The 18,039-nt window shown below is 37.6% G+C and overlaps 1 protein-coding gene across 2 annotated transcripts in view; it reads right to left on the bottom strand.

Annotated features, from left to right (window-relative positions):
* cnksr1 (connector enhancer of kinase suppressor of Ras 1) overlaps positions 1–17,792 on the bottom strand; it is a 29,295-nt gene extending 11,503 nt beyond the window's left edge. Inside the window, exons 1-9 of one of the 2 annotated variants that reach the window (XM_079457829.1) lie at positions 17,482–17,726; positions 12,965–13,122; positions 10,642–10,844; positions 10,410–10,494; positions 4,816–4,857; positions 4,409–4,528; positions 3,349–3,408; positions 2,767–2,835; positions 950–1,069 (exon numbers count right to left, since the gene is read on the bottom strand). In XM_079457829.1, coding sequence (XP_079313955.1) covers positions 950–1,069; positions 2,767–2,835; positions 3,349–3,408; positions 4,409–4,528; positions 4,816–4,857; positions 10,410–10,494; positions 10,642–10,844; positions 12,965–13,122; positions 17,482–17,533 — 909 coding nt within the window. In that variant the 5' untranslated portion in view covers positions 17,534–17,726. Of the gene's footprint in view, positions 1–949; positions 1,070–2,766; positions 2,836–3,348; positions 3,409–4,408; positions 4,529–4,815; positions 4,858–10,409; positions 10,495–10,641; positions 10,845–12,964; positions 13,123–17,481 lie in introns of both variants that reach the window. The other variant, XM_079457830.1, reaches the window with a different exon arrangement.
* Between the last annotated feature and the right edge of the window lie 247 nt (positions 17,793–18,039).

The raw sequence follows: 18,039 nt of genomic DNA, 5'->3' as shown, positions 1-18,039 counted from the left end.
CATAAATTAAATAGATGTTCCTGATTCTAAAATGGGAATTAAAAAGCTTGGTCCTTCGGGATTACCAATTCATTTTAAAAGCCACATGACTGCTACACCACACACTGCCTGACTAGTAAAAAAGACACACACAAACAAAAGATCAAAGGCAACACAATGTAGACAATAAAGGATGGTATATGTGTTTATATAAATGCATTTACGTAAGTGTTTGAAGTCAAAGGAGACCGAAGATCTATAGAAAGTGTGTTGTCATGGCAATGCTCACAATAGACATTTTTTTAAATATTGATTTTTGGAGTGCATGGCTGATAGTCTGTATAAAGTGTGTTCATTTGGTGTCACAAAGAGGAAATTTGTGCAACGAAACCACATGTGAGGTACCGATATGTGACACAATTAATCTGTGGCAAAGCAACTGCTTAAAGAAACAACAGTATACAACACTGGCAGTGTCTTTGTCTCATATGAGGCTCATGTGCGTCTCTAGCCTACTATTGATCAACATTAACGTTGTCAAATCACTACACTTAATTATAATAACAATCCTGTCATCGCTAAACTGACCTGCCAGTCTAAAATAAACTGATGTGGAAAACCCTTAACAATCGTTAACAAAATATACACTGAATGTCAACAAGTATTTTGAAAATGCTGAAATTGGCATGTGTTTGGGTGAAAAGCAGAGGCTAAAAAGGTCACTAATCCACAATCTACACCCTTACAAAACAACGATATATGATATACTACAAAATATAATGAAATATATTTTAATTAATCCATTTCAATGTATTGGAATCAAGTGAATCAGCAATTCATTACATATTATACAATATTTAGTATATATTGTAATATATTAACAATATATCATTCTACATATTTTCAAGTATGTATTCAATTATTGAATACATTGGAAAATATATTTCCTATGCATTATGGCAGTCTGTACCTCTGACTTGGTTCGGCTCTCCTTCCGTTTCAGGAATGCTGGAAGCCTCCTTAAAACCAGAGTGACTCCATTTGGATTCTCCTCCAGTTTTTTAACAAGCTTTGCTCTACTCCAGCCAACCTGAAATTGTATGAACAGTGTACATTGTGTGAACAAATTATATTATATTTATATCTTAAAATTTATTTTGGACCTAATGCTTGATATAGCATTTATGTATGAGTAAGGAAACTTCCTCAGGGAAATGCACAAACTTAGACAGTTCGCAGTGGGAGACCCAGTATTTAGGTTAGTGGTCAACAAATATGGGTATTTTAAAAGAATGATAATTTAACTATTGTTCACAATCTAAAATATCTATGTACAAATAGCTGTGTGACTAACTCCAAAGGGATTTTCAGTTTGCAGGCGATGCGATTAAGAGATGCAATTGACCAACGAACTTTGCTATCACATCTAGGGCGATGGGACTGATCGCCAACAGCTATTTCAGTCCTGTAGGCTAGGTGGTGCTGCTGGACAATGAGTTCGTTCTTTTGTTTCGGTGAAAGAAGTGACCATGATGCGCTCGGGATGGGAGAGAAACCCAGGGAAGCAAACACGTTGTATTATCATTACACAAATAAACATGAGTTGAGAAAATGTCAGAATGTTGTCATGCCTGTCATTTTAAAAAAAATGGACTGACTGGTTATGACTGGTGTGTTTACATTAAAACATAAGCATATTATCAAATTATATCCAGATGTTGTTAATGTCTGAAACTTTCCTTGTGCTCGTTTTGGATCTTCTCACAGCGTGCGAGCGAGTTTTCTTGTGCATCATTTTGCACGTAAATGTTTAAATTGGCAAGGCTTGAAAGAGTTTAGTTTAACCAGCAATATGTGCTGTTTAGGTCTCACCTGCGGTCAGCGCGCTCACAACACCCGGGTGATGACAGCATAAATGAATGGTCATATTACGTTAAACCCATTCGAAATTTGTCAACGTTATTTGATTTGTTGTAGGTATTAAATGTGTATCCATCGATAAACATACATTAGCTGAAATTTGTCACTCTGTTTTGCGCAATATAATTTTTTCACGAACCATATTATAAATGCGTCGTCAGATTTAAGATGAGCCGCGTGCTAAACCGTTGGTGGAGAACCGTTCGGTTGCATTTTTTACAGAGAACCGTTACACCCCTAGTATAATCTGATCCCCCCACTCACCTGTCCCAGATCAACAACCCATGAGCACCACCCCACTCACAAATGCATAATCAAGAGCATTTTGAAAGATGTATTGCAAAATAACTTGTTGTTCAGCATAAGACACTGGGCAGCAAACCATTGACAAGCCAATTAAATTGTCAAAAAACGTCTGCAGAACAACAGCAAGCAGGTCATCAAATATGTATTGCTGTGCTAAGCAGGGGTTCAGCTTCTCTCATTTGATTCCCAGCAAATTTTCTTTCTTACAACAGTATTTACGTAAATAACCCAACATACAACCATTGTTATTAAAGGGGTGGTGCAATGGTGTGTCATGAATTCTGACTTCTTTACAATGTGAAACGTGATGTCTTCTCATGCTTAACATGGTCAACTTGTCAAAAAAAGAGTTGGGCGTATTTACATAGTATTTCTGTGCTAGATACACTCCCCCAGTGTTCGTACAGGTTTCGGAAAGTTTTTTTGGACTGCAGATATTTGAAGGGTGCGATACTATGCTGTAATTACTTAAGATTAACATGAGATATACAGAAACTGTCTGAGTTATATCCGCTTTAATTATATGTAAACCATCATTAGCATTGAACTGTTGACACTCACCACTATCTGACCGTTGACTTGAAGGACCTCATCTCCGGCTAAGATCTTCTCACACAACTCTGTGGGTGACTGCAAGACAAGATGGAAGATTTCGGACCACCATATAAGTTTCACAATTATAGTAGGTTAAGCACTGTTGCTGAACGTCAAAGCAAGTTGACCCTTTTATGGATTCGCTTTAAATGGTCATCATCAACCCACCTTCATGACCTTTTCACTCACATGACACATGGAACAACATTTTAAGGCTGGTTTAAAAGAAATTATGAGTGAGCTTACCATTGGCGCCCTTAAAAAAAAAAGATAACACCCATTTACACAAGCATCTTTGTGTTGGTGTGTACAGTGTGTTGCTATAAACTCACTTCATGGTTCTGAGTTTTTGTTACGAGTATTTTTGTTTAACTAATTTAAGATGTAAACCAAAATTCAGACTTTGTAGCACACATCTCCGAGCAATTAAATGTGGAAATTTTTGTTTTATGTAAGAACAACACTAAATGCCTCCCTGAATGAATAAACAAAAAAATAAAACAACAGAATACTTCATAATACTACCCGGGTACCCTCAACCTGTCATACCTCAGCTGCTGTTCCAGTGACAAAATGATTTCTGGATCCTGTGGTGGTGATCTCAATTCCCTATGTGAAAGAAATAATGGGCATATCAAGCCGAGAATATCTTAGACCGCAGCTAGACTGCAATTCATTGGCTGTGATATGGGGGTTATACTGTATAAGGCAGCTGAAAACCTGTGCTGCTAATTAGTCCATAGACATTGCACTTTAATATGCATGTTAACATGCTAAAATTCAGACCTCCTGCCATCTATAGCGGTGTGCCTTATAGAAAGTAATTCAAAGGGAGAGAAGAACCGGTGGAAACCAGCATTGATCATTATATTAACGGTGGCATCAGATGTTAGTGAAAGCAGAGCTTAAACAGCATTGATTTTTCTGGTAATGTTCTGAAAGTATAGAAATCCCGCAGACCTTCGGCTAAAAATGAAACACAAAAGTTCAAGCTTAGACAATCTGAATTGAGAAATTTAAAATACTACCCTAGGAAAAACACAATGGCAGTCAAAAGTGCCCCAGAACGGTTTGCTGATCTACATTCTTCAAAATGTCTTCTTTTGTTTTCAACAGGAGTAATTCTTTCTACTATGGGAGTCAATGGGGGGCATGATCTGTTTGGTTACAAGCATTCTTCCAAATATCTTTCTCTGTGTTCATGAGAATACAGATTTGGAACAACGCGAATGTGAGTAAACGACAGAATTTTCCTTTTTGAATGAAGTATCCCTATATAGACTGAGAACGAGTACCAATATGGTTTCAAGTACTAATAAAAGACTATTTTCAAAGACTAATAAAATAGGATAGCTGAATAACAATCAACCTTAAACACATTATGAAAAAACAAATAATTGTATGTTCTTGTCACAAACTTTCAAAGCACAAATTTTTGTCAGTTGAGTCAGTTATGTCACATGAAGAATCAGCCTTTGGTGTCTGTGCATTTTTAGGAGTATGAGTACATGAGCTTAGTATTGGGCCCAATACCTAGAACAGATAGAATAGAAACCCCGAAATAGAATTCATTAGTGTTAAAGAAGTCATAAGTAAGAAAATGTATTACCACGTGATCTCCTGGTGAAACTGGGACCAGGTCGATACTCTCCAGCTGTGCAGTATGAGTAAGAAGAGACTGTGAACTCACAGTCAAAATCTCATCACAAACTGCAACTAACCGACGGCACTAGAGAGAGAAAGAGAAAACGCTAGGTTAACTGTGTATATACTGAATTATTGGGTATATTACAGTAATGAGCACAATGCATTCACACTGGTGACAGAAAGTACGTTAATATGACGACTATATTGACGATAATAGAACGCACAACAAAGAATATACAATTCGTATAAAAGAATGAACAAAATCGATAGCTGACTGAAATATTACTTTAAACTGAATTGACCCAACAATCTACTGCAATATAGCCTTAGAAATAAAAGAGAGTAAACAGATGATCCAAAATAACTTACTATAGAGATGACGTCCTTCTCCTTTTCATACACAGCGATGTCCTACCGAGGAAGAGAGACAGAGAGAAATTAAAGCATTTCCTAAAAGCATACATGCTTCCTCCTACTGAGAAGCTAGATCAAATAAAAAGAGAAAATGGAGTTTGTGTAACTCCACACACTACTGGGACGATTCAGCTCATTCAGTATTATGACTTAAACACCCTTTAAAGACTGACACTACACACCTCAGACCACTAGTTTAGCCCATAATGAATTACAACACATACAGAACAGGACGAGGCTACACTGGGACTGTCTTCCTCTCTTCATACATGCGTAGTAATGGAAAAAACTGACATGTAAATCATGAGCTTATTAAAGGATTAGCGGCAACAGACTCCGGTTTGAACCAGATTTACTTGTGAGACAAATCTTACGTAACATCATGTAAACAGTTGACATGAGGCTGAGCAAATGAAGAAAGTATTTAACACTGGAAAGATTAAAATCCTGTCGTCATTTACCTCTTGTCCTTTCAAACCAGTTTGACTTTATTTCTTCCACAGAACACAAAAGAAGATCAGTTCAGTTACCAACATTCTTCAAAATATCTTCTGCGGAAGAAAGAAAGCCATACAGGTTTGAAATGTCGAAAGATGGTGGCATGATGACAGAATTTTCATCCTTTGGGTGAACTATCACTTTAACTACACAAAACCCACACATTATATGTATACACCGCTTACGTGTTTTTACTTTTTATATAACAAAAAAACATCATATTATAAATATAACATTACAAATATTTGCAGAATTTTGTGGGTGGTTTGTATTTATGTGGTGGCTCACTTCTCCTTACTTTAAAAGGTTCCTCTTGAAACAGAAAGGCACACATACACATGGCCATGTATAGTACATAGACACAAAAATAACGTTTATCAAGAATTTTATCAATTCATCGGTCTAGAGGAATTGAAATTCAGATGCAGTTCTGCCACTGTTTGTGGAGAAATTGCTCTTACTCTGCTAAATGACTAATGATTTCGTCTGGCTGGTTTAAAAGCTGCCACTAAATCCATTACACCCAAAACAGACCCAAATGACATGTATGGATCAAAAGTGCATAGGGTCAACTATACAGCAAGCACCCTCGCAGCTACACAGTATTCTTGAGTAATGTGCTAAAATCACTCCGAACACCTTAACACCTGCATAACGACACCCTGACAACCAAGCACAATACCAAGTAAGACTTTATTCTGAAAATGCAAAATCTAGTTAAGATATAAATGCCTTTGAGTAAATCAATATTAGATATGAGCTGGTCCTTTAACACAGCGGTGCCTGATAGGATTTTGCTTTAAATGAGAAAAATGTTCTGCCCAATTCAAGAATAAAATTTGTATGCAGATGCTGTCCAGTAAAGATGTGCCGTTGTCAAGGACACATATATAAATGTAAAAATAGTTGCAATTATGAGCTGTGGGAGACCAAACAGGACGCATATACATAGTTCATGTTTCTATATACAATTCAAGATAATAACTGTTAAAGTGATTAAATTCATATTCACACCCTGTCAGACAAAACTGCCATATTGTCTTTTTATAGGTTGTTATGACACAGTTCAAGCACAGGTGGCTCCATACTGCTGACCTGAGAGCTGATTTAAAACAAACTTTAAATGGAAAATGAAAGAGGTGTGAGCTATAAAAAGATGTCCAATCGGGGATACTCTTGAAGGAAAGAAAGAAAGCAAGACGAGCAGATCTCTGTGATACACCTGATGATTATATTTGCTCCAGTCCTGTTGTTTTTCTCCTATTTTTGCTCCATTGAGGTTGAAGTCCCAACACAAAAGAGGTTTCAGCTCAAAAGCCTTTACCTTGTTAACATTGAGTTCTCATAAAACTCCCTCATTTCACACTGATAATGATCATAACCTCTGTTTTCAACAATTCAGAACGGGAGAGTGAGAGTCTTTGTGGAAAAACACTGCTGTCTCCTGTATCTTCCAAACAGTCATCTGTACAGCGTTTTCTGTTCCTCTGTTATTTTGGTCGTTTTCTTCTTTCAATTTGAGTGCGTTACTGGCATGACATTAACCTTTCTTTAACTTAACATTTGCTAAAGCATTTGCTGCTTCGCTGCATACAAAACGAAAACAGGGGCAAAACAGAAACAGTACAAAACCAAATATATAAATCTTACTGTCGCTGCAGAGACACACAGTTGAATCAAATGCTCCGTTACTGGGTCACAGGGCCTTTGGCAGACTTGAAGTCTACTAAAATAAGATCGGCACCACCCTGTGTGGATCCTTTTGCACCTCTCGCTATATTCTTATAAACAACACATACACACACACACACACACACACACACACACACACGTTGTGTTTAAATGTTTAAGGGGGACTTTTGCATAATGATTTTATAGTGTACAAACTGTAAATTCTATCCTTCCCCCAAACCTAACCATCACACAAACCTTTCTGCATTTTTACATTATCAAATCAACCTATTTTGATTTGATATAAATAACACACAAAGGCAATAACTGTAGTAATATGTGCTAAAGCAACTTCAGGCACACTAATATTGGGGGAAAGATAAAAACCGCACACACAATACCTCAGTCTGATCGACCTGACCTTTTCCTCAAAGTTTTGTTTAATATTATTTCTGTACTCTCTCTGTGTGTGTTACTTTGATCTCTGTACGCTCATGTCTCCCTAAATTTCTCCCCCACTTCGTTCCTCTATCTTTAATGAATCTGTCTTCAGATAATTCATAACCTCATTATAAATAGAAATATATATGAAGTGATTCATGTTTTATTATTAACACAAATATTTGTATGCATGTTGCCAAGTGTTTTCATCAGCTGACTGCTGACACTCCAAACCCCACAGGGTAGTGCTACTAATACAAACAAACACTCATTCAAAACATGCAGAGGGACTATCTTTCTCATTAGCTGGGTTGACCCTCAGGACACAGAATATTTGTCCATGTGCTCATCAAAACTTCAACCACAACACCCAAACCCAGCTGTGAGTAAGACACAGTCATTCATGTATGACACACACCAGTTTGTCACCAGGCATGATAACCTTTGGCTTCAGGTGACGGTGGTGTCCTATGAAATTCAGAGGCCCACCTACCTCTGAACACCTGTCCTAACACACCTTCAGAGGCCAAGCGCTCCCTCAAATGTCAAAAGCTTATTAAGTAAGCAGAATGTATGCTCTATTCCCAGAAACCTTTGCATTGTCTTGTGTTTAGGTTGAAGTCTCATTTCAATGATTAATAGAGAGTGGAATAGTCTGACCTTAGATGTGACCTTTTCTCCAAAATGTCTTGGGTATATAAACATCATCTAACATACATACTGCTGTCTTTATTCAACTGAAGAGTCTATTAAATATTTAGCTTAAAGTGATAGTTCGCCCAAAAAATTTCATCATTTATTAAAGCCTGTTGTCATTTAAAAACTTTAGGACTATCTTTCCTGTGCAGAACACAAAAGATATTTTGAAGAAAGTTAGCATCAGAACAGCATTGGCCCCCATTCACTTCTATTGTATGGACAAAAAACCAATGCAAGAGAATGGGGGCCAGTAAACAACATTATTCAAAATATCATCTTTTGTGTTCTGCGGCTGGAAGAAAGTCATACAGGTTTGAAATGAGAAGACGGTGAGTAAACGATGACAGAATTGTTTTATTTTTGGGTGCGCTATCAATATCAGATGTCTGAACCCGTTAAAGAGCATTGAAGATTTCTCTCAGCTCTGCACACTCACAGGTTTTACATTAAAATTCCCAGTTTGCTATCATATATTGTAATTTGTATAATGTAATGTCCACATGTAATAAAAAAAGCATAAGTAAAATTCAGCAGTTTAATTTGCCCCGAAATATCATTAACTCTACAGGCCACTGGGAAAACATGACAGCAGTTTGTACATTAACTCTTCTTTTGTTGTCGCAGTTGAAGAGTCCCTTACTGCTGCACAGGAAAGCGTTTAAACACCTAACACACATAGCATTTTGTTTGTATTGTAAACAGGAAGTACAACAATGCACTTTAATTCCATGGCATCAGCTCTAGGAAAGCAAACTTAGTCAAAACAACCACACAGGAGAGAATAACTCCTTGGTGATTAATAGTGTGTGTTTATCTGTGTGTAAGTGAGCACAAGTGTGTGTGCGAAAGTGACAAAAAGGAGCTGATAATAATCAAACAGCAACATTCTTAGTGTGTCCATTGCATATTGTTTCTGCACACACTAAGCTTCGGTCTCATTTACACACTTTCCTTCCCCTCTGTAGCAATGATGTTTTCTCTCATAGTGGAACTGAGTCATATCATCAGCAACTCAGATTCTTTTCCTCTGTGCACACGATCCAAAACATGAAACATCACACCTCCAACTATGTGTAAGACACACACCTGTGCAAAATATATTTTTGCCGTTTGTGAGTATACTAAAGTCGCTTCTACTTGAATTTTAAACAAGTTTTTTCCTTATAAGTTGGTTGGAGTTGTTTTCGGATGCCATTAAAATAGCCAAACAAACACACTGCTGAATAGACGCTATATCTAAATTCCAAAGAGGCTGAGATTTAAGTAAGATGGTGTATTTATGTATAGGACTAACTGTTAAATATGCTATAAATAATGCATACGTGTAGTAAAACTGATAGAAAATAAACTATAAGAAGTAACGGTGAGTGAAAGAGAAAGTCCTACTGTTTAGGATCCAGATGAGAAAGGTTCTTTTGATGGAGGGATTCTCAAGTGACTTCTCCTGCATGCTTACTCCAGGTGAATAGCACACAGCCAAATGTCTTTCACTTCTCCTTATCTGACTTTTTAAATGCCCCTCCTCTCTCTCTCTCTCTCTCTCCCTCTCTCTCTCTCTCTCTCTCTCTCTCTCTCTCTCTCCCTCTCTCTCTCTCTTTTCTCTCTCTCTCTTTTCTCTCTCTCTCTCTCCCTCTCTCTCTCTCTTTTCTCTCTCTCTCTCTTTTCTCTCTCTCTCTCTTTTCTCTCTCTCTCTCTCTCTCTCTCTCTCTCTCTCTCTCTCTCTCTCAGCTATGACTTTGCTGAGTCAAGTGAACACACACATACGCAATAGAAAACGTGTCGGTCTGCACTTTTGTGTCTGTGTTTATCAGGGGTAGAAGATACAACCAAAACAATAATCCCAACATAACAATCTCGCCAATGTTTATGCCAGCAAATATTATATTATTTCTAAAGTGATAGTTCACTCAAAACTGGACTATCACCAAAAATGTCATCTTTTACCTACCCTCTCGTCATTTTAAAACCTTTAAGACTTTCTTTCTTCTGTAGAGCCAAAAGAAGACATTTTTAGGAATTTTGGTAACCGATCAATGACGGGACCCATTGCCTTCTATTGTATGGATACAAACCCAATGCAAGTCAATGGGTACTGTTGTTGTTCGGTTACCAACATTCTTTAAAATTATCTTCTTTTGTGTTCTGCAGAAGAAAATCATACAGGATTAAAATGACAGGGGGTGAATAAATGAATTTTCATTTTTGGGTGAACTATCACTTTAAATGTTATGAACACTCACCTTATGCACAGTGGTGTCCAAATCTTTACAGAGAGCGATGAGTTTCTCACTTGCTTTGTCTCCAGTCTGCTGTGAATACTGGTATCTGTAAAAGACACACATGCCGTAACTGAAAACAGATCAATTTACTTATTATTTGGTATATTGTTAAATATTTTATACACCAAGTGAGGTTTTCAACAGACGCCCAAAAACGGTGCTCTGTGATTTCCCCTCACCGTGTCTCCCTCACCTGTTGAGCAAAGATATAAGACCTTTGGTTGCTGTGATCACATCCACCACCGCCTGCAGTATCTGTTGTGGCAGAGTAGTGGCGCTCTGGCCTTCACTGGAGTTAACACGCCAGCGGCCTTGTATGGTCATCTGCAGAGTGTGAGCCAAGGCGTGCAGTTTCTCTGTCACACTGCGCAGAGTCTCCCCTCCAATGCTGTATGTCTGCGGAGAGAGGACAGAGAATGTCAGTATGTTTGTAAGTGCATACTGTAACTGAAGAGTCTATTAAAGATCATCCATATTTAGCTTAAAGTGATAGTTCATCATTTATTCAGCCTCTTGTCATTTAAAACCTTTAGGACTATCTTGCCTATGCAGAACAAAAAATAAGATATTTTGAAGAAAGTTGGCAACCCAACAGCATTGGCCCCCATTCACTTCTATTGTATGGAATACAATACATATCGTTGTCATAAAAAACTTTTTCACAACACAAATATAATATATACAACGCATTATAACCCACTACGTTATGTTTGTTCCACACTGGAATGTCGGGTAAATTGCTGATCGATCTTGTCTTACTCTCTTTTATATTCTTAGTCACCCTTAGAATTACTGAAGTTCAAAGAATGCTGTAAATCCTGAATAATTTTGGTTCTTTATTATTTCTGCTATCTATGCTTGACTTTTTTTAAGGCAGATCAACAGATTAGATTCGAGAAGCTAAACCTGGCGTCTGATGTTACAACACATGCAGGGAGTCCTGGCACCAGCAGGTCCATATTAATCCTACCAGCGGGCAAAACATTTACAGCATATGGAGTAGATCCACTGTAAGTGAAAGTTCACAGCCAGTAATTAACATATTTATAATCAGAAAAGAAGTGAAATGACTGTGGGGTCCGAAAGGGGTCTGAGACAACACTGAAAATGAACTGCAAAGGGTCTGCTAATAACCGTTTACTCACAGGCAACTTTTTGTTAAAAATGAAAAGCATGGGTACAGGAATACCAATGTTCTCTTTAAGCTGTGCTTGTGCGTGGCCAGGCAGACTCATTGAAGCTACCGTGCATTGACATTTTAAACTGCGTCCTGCAGCAGAAGCGGTAGAAGAAACGTTAAATCTGCATCATAAAAAAACGGTAGGGTTAGAATCCTTCCGATAAGTTCAGGTACGCATGAAAGGACTTGCGTGCAAATAAAGTGCATTCTCATATACTTCTGAACTTCTGTTCAAATTTGTTAAAGCTGTAGAGTGCTAATTTGACACCACGCCGCTTCTGCATCTTAAACTCTGACTTAGTCTGATATGATGCTTTGCAGAAATGTTTTATTTAACAGCAGTCACATGCTGATCCACGAGAATGACAACGGAGCTCAGAATGATGAACAGAGAGAAAGATATTTGGAATAATGCTTAAAACCAGACAGATTTAGCCCCCCTTGACTACCATAGTAGGAAAAAATACTTTATCATTTTTTTTGTTCTGTTGAACACAAAAGAAGACATTTTGAAGAATGTGGGACAGCAAACAGTTCGGGGCACTTTTGAATACAATGATAGTCAATGGGGGCAAACTCTGTGTGGTTATAAGGATTCTTCCAAAGATCTGCTTTCATCATAACAAAGAAACTTTAAAGGATTTGGAACCACTAGAATGTGACTAAATGATGACAGAATTTTCATTTTTGGGTGAAGTATCCCTTTAAAACCAGTTTAAGCCTAAAAATGTGAAATTATTCTGTCCTTTTGTAACAAGTTTGCTTACCAGACAATGTTACCCTGTTCAAAATATCTGATTTGTTTTGCTTCCCCAAGGCATGAAAGACGCTCTTTAGAAAATATTGCACATGGTCAATACAACAAATGCTAAATTGAATACAGCTTATGCTAAAATCTTGAAGAGTGTTCCATGGCATGTAGTATTGTTGGGGTTACAGTCCTCTGAAATATAGTGATCTAAAATCAGCTGGATGAGAGACTCTCACAGATGTACTGGAATTTAAAGACAGGAAACATACTTTAGCAGTCCAGTCACAGACTAATGCTGTTTAACTGTTTAAATAATAGTATTATTTATATAACACACACAGCGAGGAACTGCCTAGTCCCATACACTATGACAAACACTCAATATAAGAATAAACTGTATATCATACAAAAAAGTGACACAGGCAAACATACACAAGAGGTTGCTCACAAACTTTATCCTCTTGAGAATGTTCCTTTATAAATTCTATTAATAGAGGCTAAAAATAATTGCACTGACCTACAGTATAACATGTAATTTGCTATGTTGTCAAAAATGTGTGTCCCAATAAGAACAGAAAGTCCTACCAAAGCACAGAGTTTTTCCACAGCCTCCAGTATAAGCTCCTGATGTCCGATTTTAACCACTCCCAGTTTCTCCAGCCTGGCAGAGGTGAGATGAAGCAGGTCTGAGCCAGAGAGCTGCCACTCTGAGAATGAATACTGATGTAGAGGAGCATCCAGACCTGTCACATGCATTCAAAATACACACAAAAAGATACAACATCAGTAAACACACTATCAAGTAGCAAGTTTTACTGAGCAATAAATATAAAATAAACAAATTTAATGCCTTTATGAAACAGTTTGTCATGCATGCCTCTTGAATTTGACACTACAGTAAGTGGTTCTTAATTGTTCCATGAGCTTTTACTGTTTACTTTCGTAATAGCTCTGAGTTTAAAGAGTAAGTAACATTAGATAATGAAAATTTGAAAGCAAGCAGTCTGCCAAGTTGTAAGTCAGAGGTAAATGAAAAACAAAGTTTTGGCTTGTTAAAAAGGTAGTCGACTCCGAATCACGCAAACAAGACGTGACCTAGTCCGAGTCTCTAACTAGCGCGTATCTACGTCACTAGAAATAGTCCCCGCCTAAGTTTTGCTGGGACTGCGGCGAAAACTTCTCTCTCCTCCCCCAAACACTTTCGCTCGTTCGTGATGCGTGTGCATCATGACTAGAACCTGTGTTCTACATTGTGAAATCTTATTTAAACTAACAAAGGAAGAACTTCCAAGGAAACAACACCAAAGGAGTATAACCCCAGTGTTTGACTGTGCGCGGGCACTTCAACGTAGATTGCTTCAATAATCTTGCCGCGTTCACTGCAGCAAATGTTAAATGACTATCCTTGAAAGAGGGTGAAATACCGACTTTATTTGGAACTGTTAGCTCCACCGAATCACAACCTGAAAGTGTGACTATTTATTTTTGTATAAATAAATATTTGTGTACCTTATGTCTGTGTTTAGCTAAGGCATATAACACTAACGTTAACATGTACCATTATTTCTGGGGTACTACAGTTTGTTTATCTAGCTATGAACTCGGTTAATTTAAGGTTTCAATCTATTAAGTCAAAAATTATTTATTTCAAGAACTGAGTGAAGTATTATCTGTATTTTAATGATATTTACAATACGAACAGATACAAACACTGTACACTGTATGCCGTAACAACTAGTCCAAGTATAATACTGTTACTAGAGAAGTGTAAATGTCCTTTTTGCACCTATATAGATATATGGGGTGAAACTAAAATAGTTTTTTATAACGTTGACTTTCTAAAATGCTCTATGTAACATAACAACGCACAGTAAAGACGAATTAACGTATTAACAGTATTTTCAGTCAAAATAATGTTTTATTACAATGATGTCACACTGGAAGTTTTGATGACAAGAAATGTCACATTGCCACTGAGAAACATTGTGCTCCAATCGTGCTTTAGTTTCTTGTTGACTAGCGTCTTCGGATGTTTCTTTTCGTCAGACTCGGCCTGAAACTGCTATCTATACACTGTATATAATATCCAACCACCTGTAAGCCATAATCCAGTAATGATGATAGGCGTTCCATTTGCGACACATGATGAACGCGTTTGACCAATCACAGCTGACTCCTGTAATGATGATAGGCTTTCCGTTTGCAGCACAAGCTGAACGCGTTTGACCAATCACAATAGACAACACCATCTGACCAATCACATGACACTAGGCTCACGGATAGGAGGGAATCAGACGGATGAATCGCGGAAAGAATCATTTGAGAGTCAGTCATAATAGTGTTTTACACCTTGTATGTACAAAATCTTGTTGTTGGACACTCCATAAACCAATGAACGCGTTTGACCAATCACCACAGACTACACCATCTGACCAATCACATGACACTAGGCTCACTGATAGGAGGGAATTGGACGGATGAATCGCGGAAATAATCATTTAAGAGTCAGTCAAGAAGTAAGGTAAGAATAACTGGCTATTATTATGAAATAATAGTGTTTTACACTCCATAAACCAAAATAGGACCTTAAAAATCCAATGTTAGTACTCTTTAATTCTCTTTGTGCCAGGGATTTTCCTATATTTTTTTGCCCCACCAATGATTTATTTGATCATTGAATGTGATTAAGAGTAATTAATGGCATTATGATAGATATTCTCCAAACTAATGTGTGTACGACTTAATTTTGTGTTGCGCAGATTGATCGGCATATGACGTCACGTGAAGTAGACTACTGCGGGAATTTACTGTTTCGTATTCAATCAAAACGCTCTGGTGGAGGTTTGTTATCAAATGCCGATCAGTGAAGTCGAACATGCGGGTCTCTCTCCCTCGCTGATCACATTTTAATCAAAAGCAAGTGACCCGATGACAAAAGGTCGGAAGACCGAATCCGTGCATTCGTGAATATTCTCCTGTATTACTGCTGGATGAACTGCGCTCAAAAACAGTTTTCCTTTTCCCTCACACACAACTGACATAAACAAACGAAACAAATCCCATCCAGCTATGAAGTGTTTTCGATGTTAACTTCTATCTTTTGTACTGTCCTGACAGATGTGATTACACACAACGCGTCTGCTAATGTCCGATTCGCCTCTTAATGACTCAAATCATTTTAATGAACGGTTGAAACATCAGATATGTCAAGCAGTGAAAATGATGAGCCTCACATCCAGAATCCATGTCACCTGCATCAAATCAGTCACCTCAGAACGTAAGTGTATTAAGGTAATTTAGTGGTTAGTAAGATTTAGTCTAAATAATCTACAGTAATTTACAGTTGATTTATATGACAAAATGTGTAATTTACAAATAATTTAGTTTAAACAGAGAGAAGTGAAACCAAAACAAATCACAAGTTGTTGTTAGCTAGCTGTTAATAAAATAAACTGTTATTGTACTGTATGTGGTGAAAGACACATTTAATTTAATTATAGCTAATTCTACCTGGTGCTTCAAATGGCAATTTGGTGCCATAGAAGAACCTTATGGTTTCATAAAAACCATTAACATCTGAAGAACCTTTCTGTTTCAAACAGGTTCTTTGTGGCAAAAAAGCTTATTCAGATTATAAAAAAGTAAGAAAGAGATGGTTCTTTAAAGAACCTTTGACTTTGTGGAACCAAAAATGATTCTTCTATGGCATCGCTGTGAAGAACCTTATAATAGGCGAGTGTAGGCTTGGGTGGTACGAGTTGTGTGCATATAATGCGCAAGGCTCAAACAAGGCACCCAACATTTCGTGTTAAAGCTTATTCCTGGAGACAACCCGAGGATTTTGGGCCCTGAAGGAAATTCCTTTGTGCACAATTTGTACGCAACAAGATCCAAAGCCAAATTCAGATCCAGTCCCACAAGAGTCACACGTGTCTTAAAGATTTTTAAAGATGCATAACAATGTGCAGTATTTTCTCACGACTTCTATTTCCTGTAAAAACTCACAACAGTGTTTTTTTTGTTTGTTTGTTTGTTTGTTGTCCATTAGCCTCAATGTGAGCCAGCAGCAAGCATTGCAAACAAGCTTCTGAAAGCTATGACAAATAAGAGGATTTGAAACAATCCTGTAACAAAATTCGTGACAAATTGTGGTTTGCTTACCATAATATTCTGATGCCCAACATTTTTATAGCAACACAATAAACAAGTCAGATAAAAAGCTCAATGCTTTCCTCACAGTTCAATGAGACGCCAAAACAATAAAAACCTATCCTAAGTGTACAAATCTCTTCTTAAGAAATAAGCAAGGAGATTTGATATTATGCAACAACTTTGGAATTTTTCGAAGGAACATTTGCAACTGTGTAGAGCTCTGAAAGAAACAATTCATCGGTGAATGACAAAAACCAGATCACTTTTGAAGCTTTGAGATGCAGATCAGGAACAAAAACACGTTTATAAGGGCGAAGTTAGGCCATAATAAAAGCCACTTTATAAAAACAAAACAACAACAATCTAATTCGATCTAAGATTTCACATATAAAACTTGACATTACAGCCAATACACTTTTATTAAGGCTGCATACAACTGAAACATTACTTGTAATAAACAGCTATTCTACTACATATTTACTACGCACAATTGTTTCCTTATTATAACACTATAACAACAATGTCACAGTTACACGAACAGCTATGTAAAGTGTATTCAAATAACGTGTAGCTATTAAAGCGCAACTGGTCATGGGACAGGCGTTAATGTAAAAAACATACTGAAGTGGGCCAGTCCAGACTTGAGCGGTGTGACAGCATTGAATTGATCAGTCTGTACACGAGGAAACGTGAAGACCCACGGCGTTATTTACAGCACGTCTGTTTGAAAAACACGTTTCGCTCTTGTATTCGCCAGCTGTGAGATAGAAACGAGCAAACATCCTGTACACAACTCACATAAACAACGGTGAACGAGCTTCCTCATTCCTGTAACACCTTCCCTTCCACAGGGATTTATGTTCTTGTTGTATTCGGCCATATTTCCCACCGACACAAAGTTACCTATCGGTCTCTAACACACAGTCATACACACATGAACACAATATTACCTTCGAGCCACTCGGCAACTCTTTCGGTGCTCCAAGACGTGACGGGGTCCATGATTTTGGAAGCATGAATTTAAATCCCGTAAGTGTCTCGTAGTTCACAGCTCAGAAAAGTTCATCCTGCTGGTCTTTGGCACACCTACCTACAGGTAAGATCTGCGCTGTCAGCCAATGGTATGCGGAGCTGGGTGTAAAGCCGAGATTGCGACCTACATACTGCGCCTTTCTCGGTTAGCAGGGAGGGGTCTGAAACTGTTTCAAACAGCCTGTTTTATTTCCTAATTCCACATCGGTTTGGCCCGACTCCCTCCCAGGAAACACAATGTGTTTTTATCACCTTAACCCTTTCTTCTCCGTAGTTTTCAAAGTTAGAGTTGAAACTTTGATGAGATTTGAAAAATAATTAAGTTAACCTTGCGAATAGCTATTGTTGCAATTGAAAAAAGTTGCTTCTTTTTGTGAAGGCCTATATTATATGAGCTTAAAGAGTAAGACTGCGCTTTAGTGTGAAATAAAATGAATTTTAATTGTGGTTATTGCAGTGTTTGCACGTCAAGGAGC

The sequence above is a fragment of the Barbatula barbatula genome (genome assembly GCF_947034865.1).
Source record: "Barbatula barbatula genome assembly, chromosome: 6".
Classification (NCBI taxonomy): Eukaryota; Metazoa; Chordata; class Actinopteri; order Cypriniformes; family Nemacheilidae; genus Barbatula; species Barbatula barbatula.
This window is presented reverse-complemented; position numbering and strand designations above follow the sequence as displayed.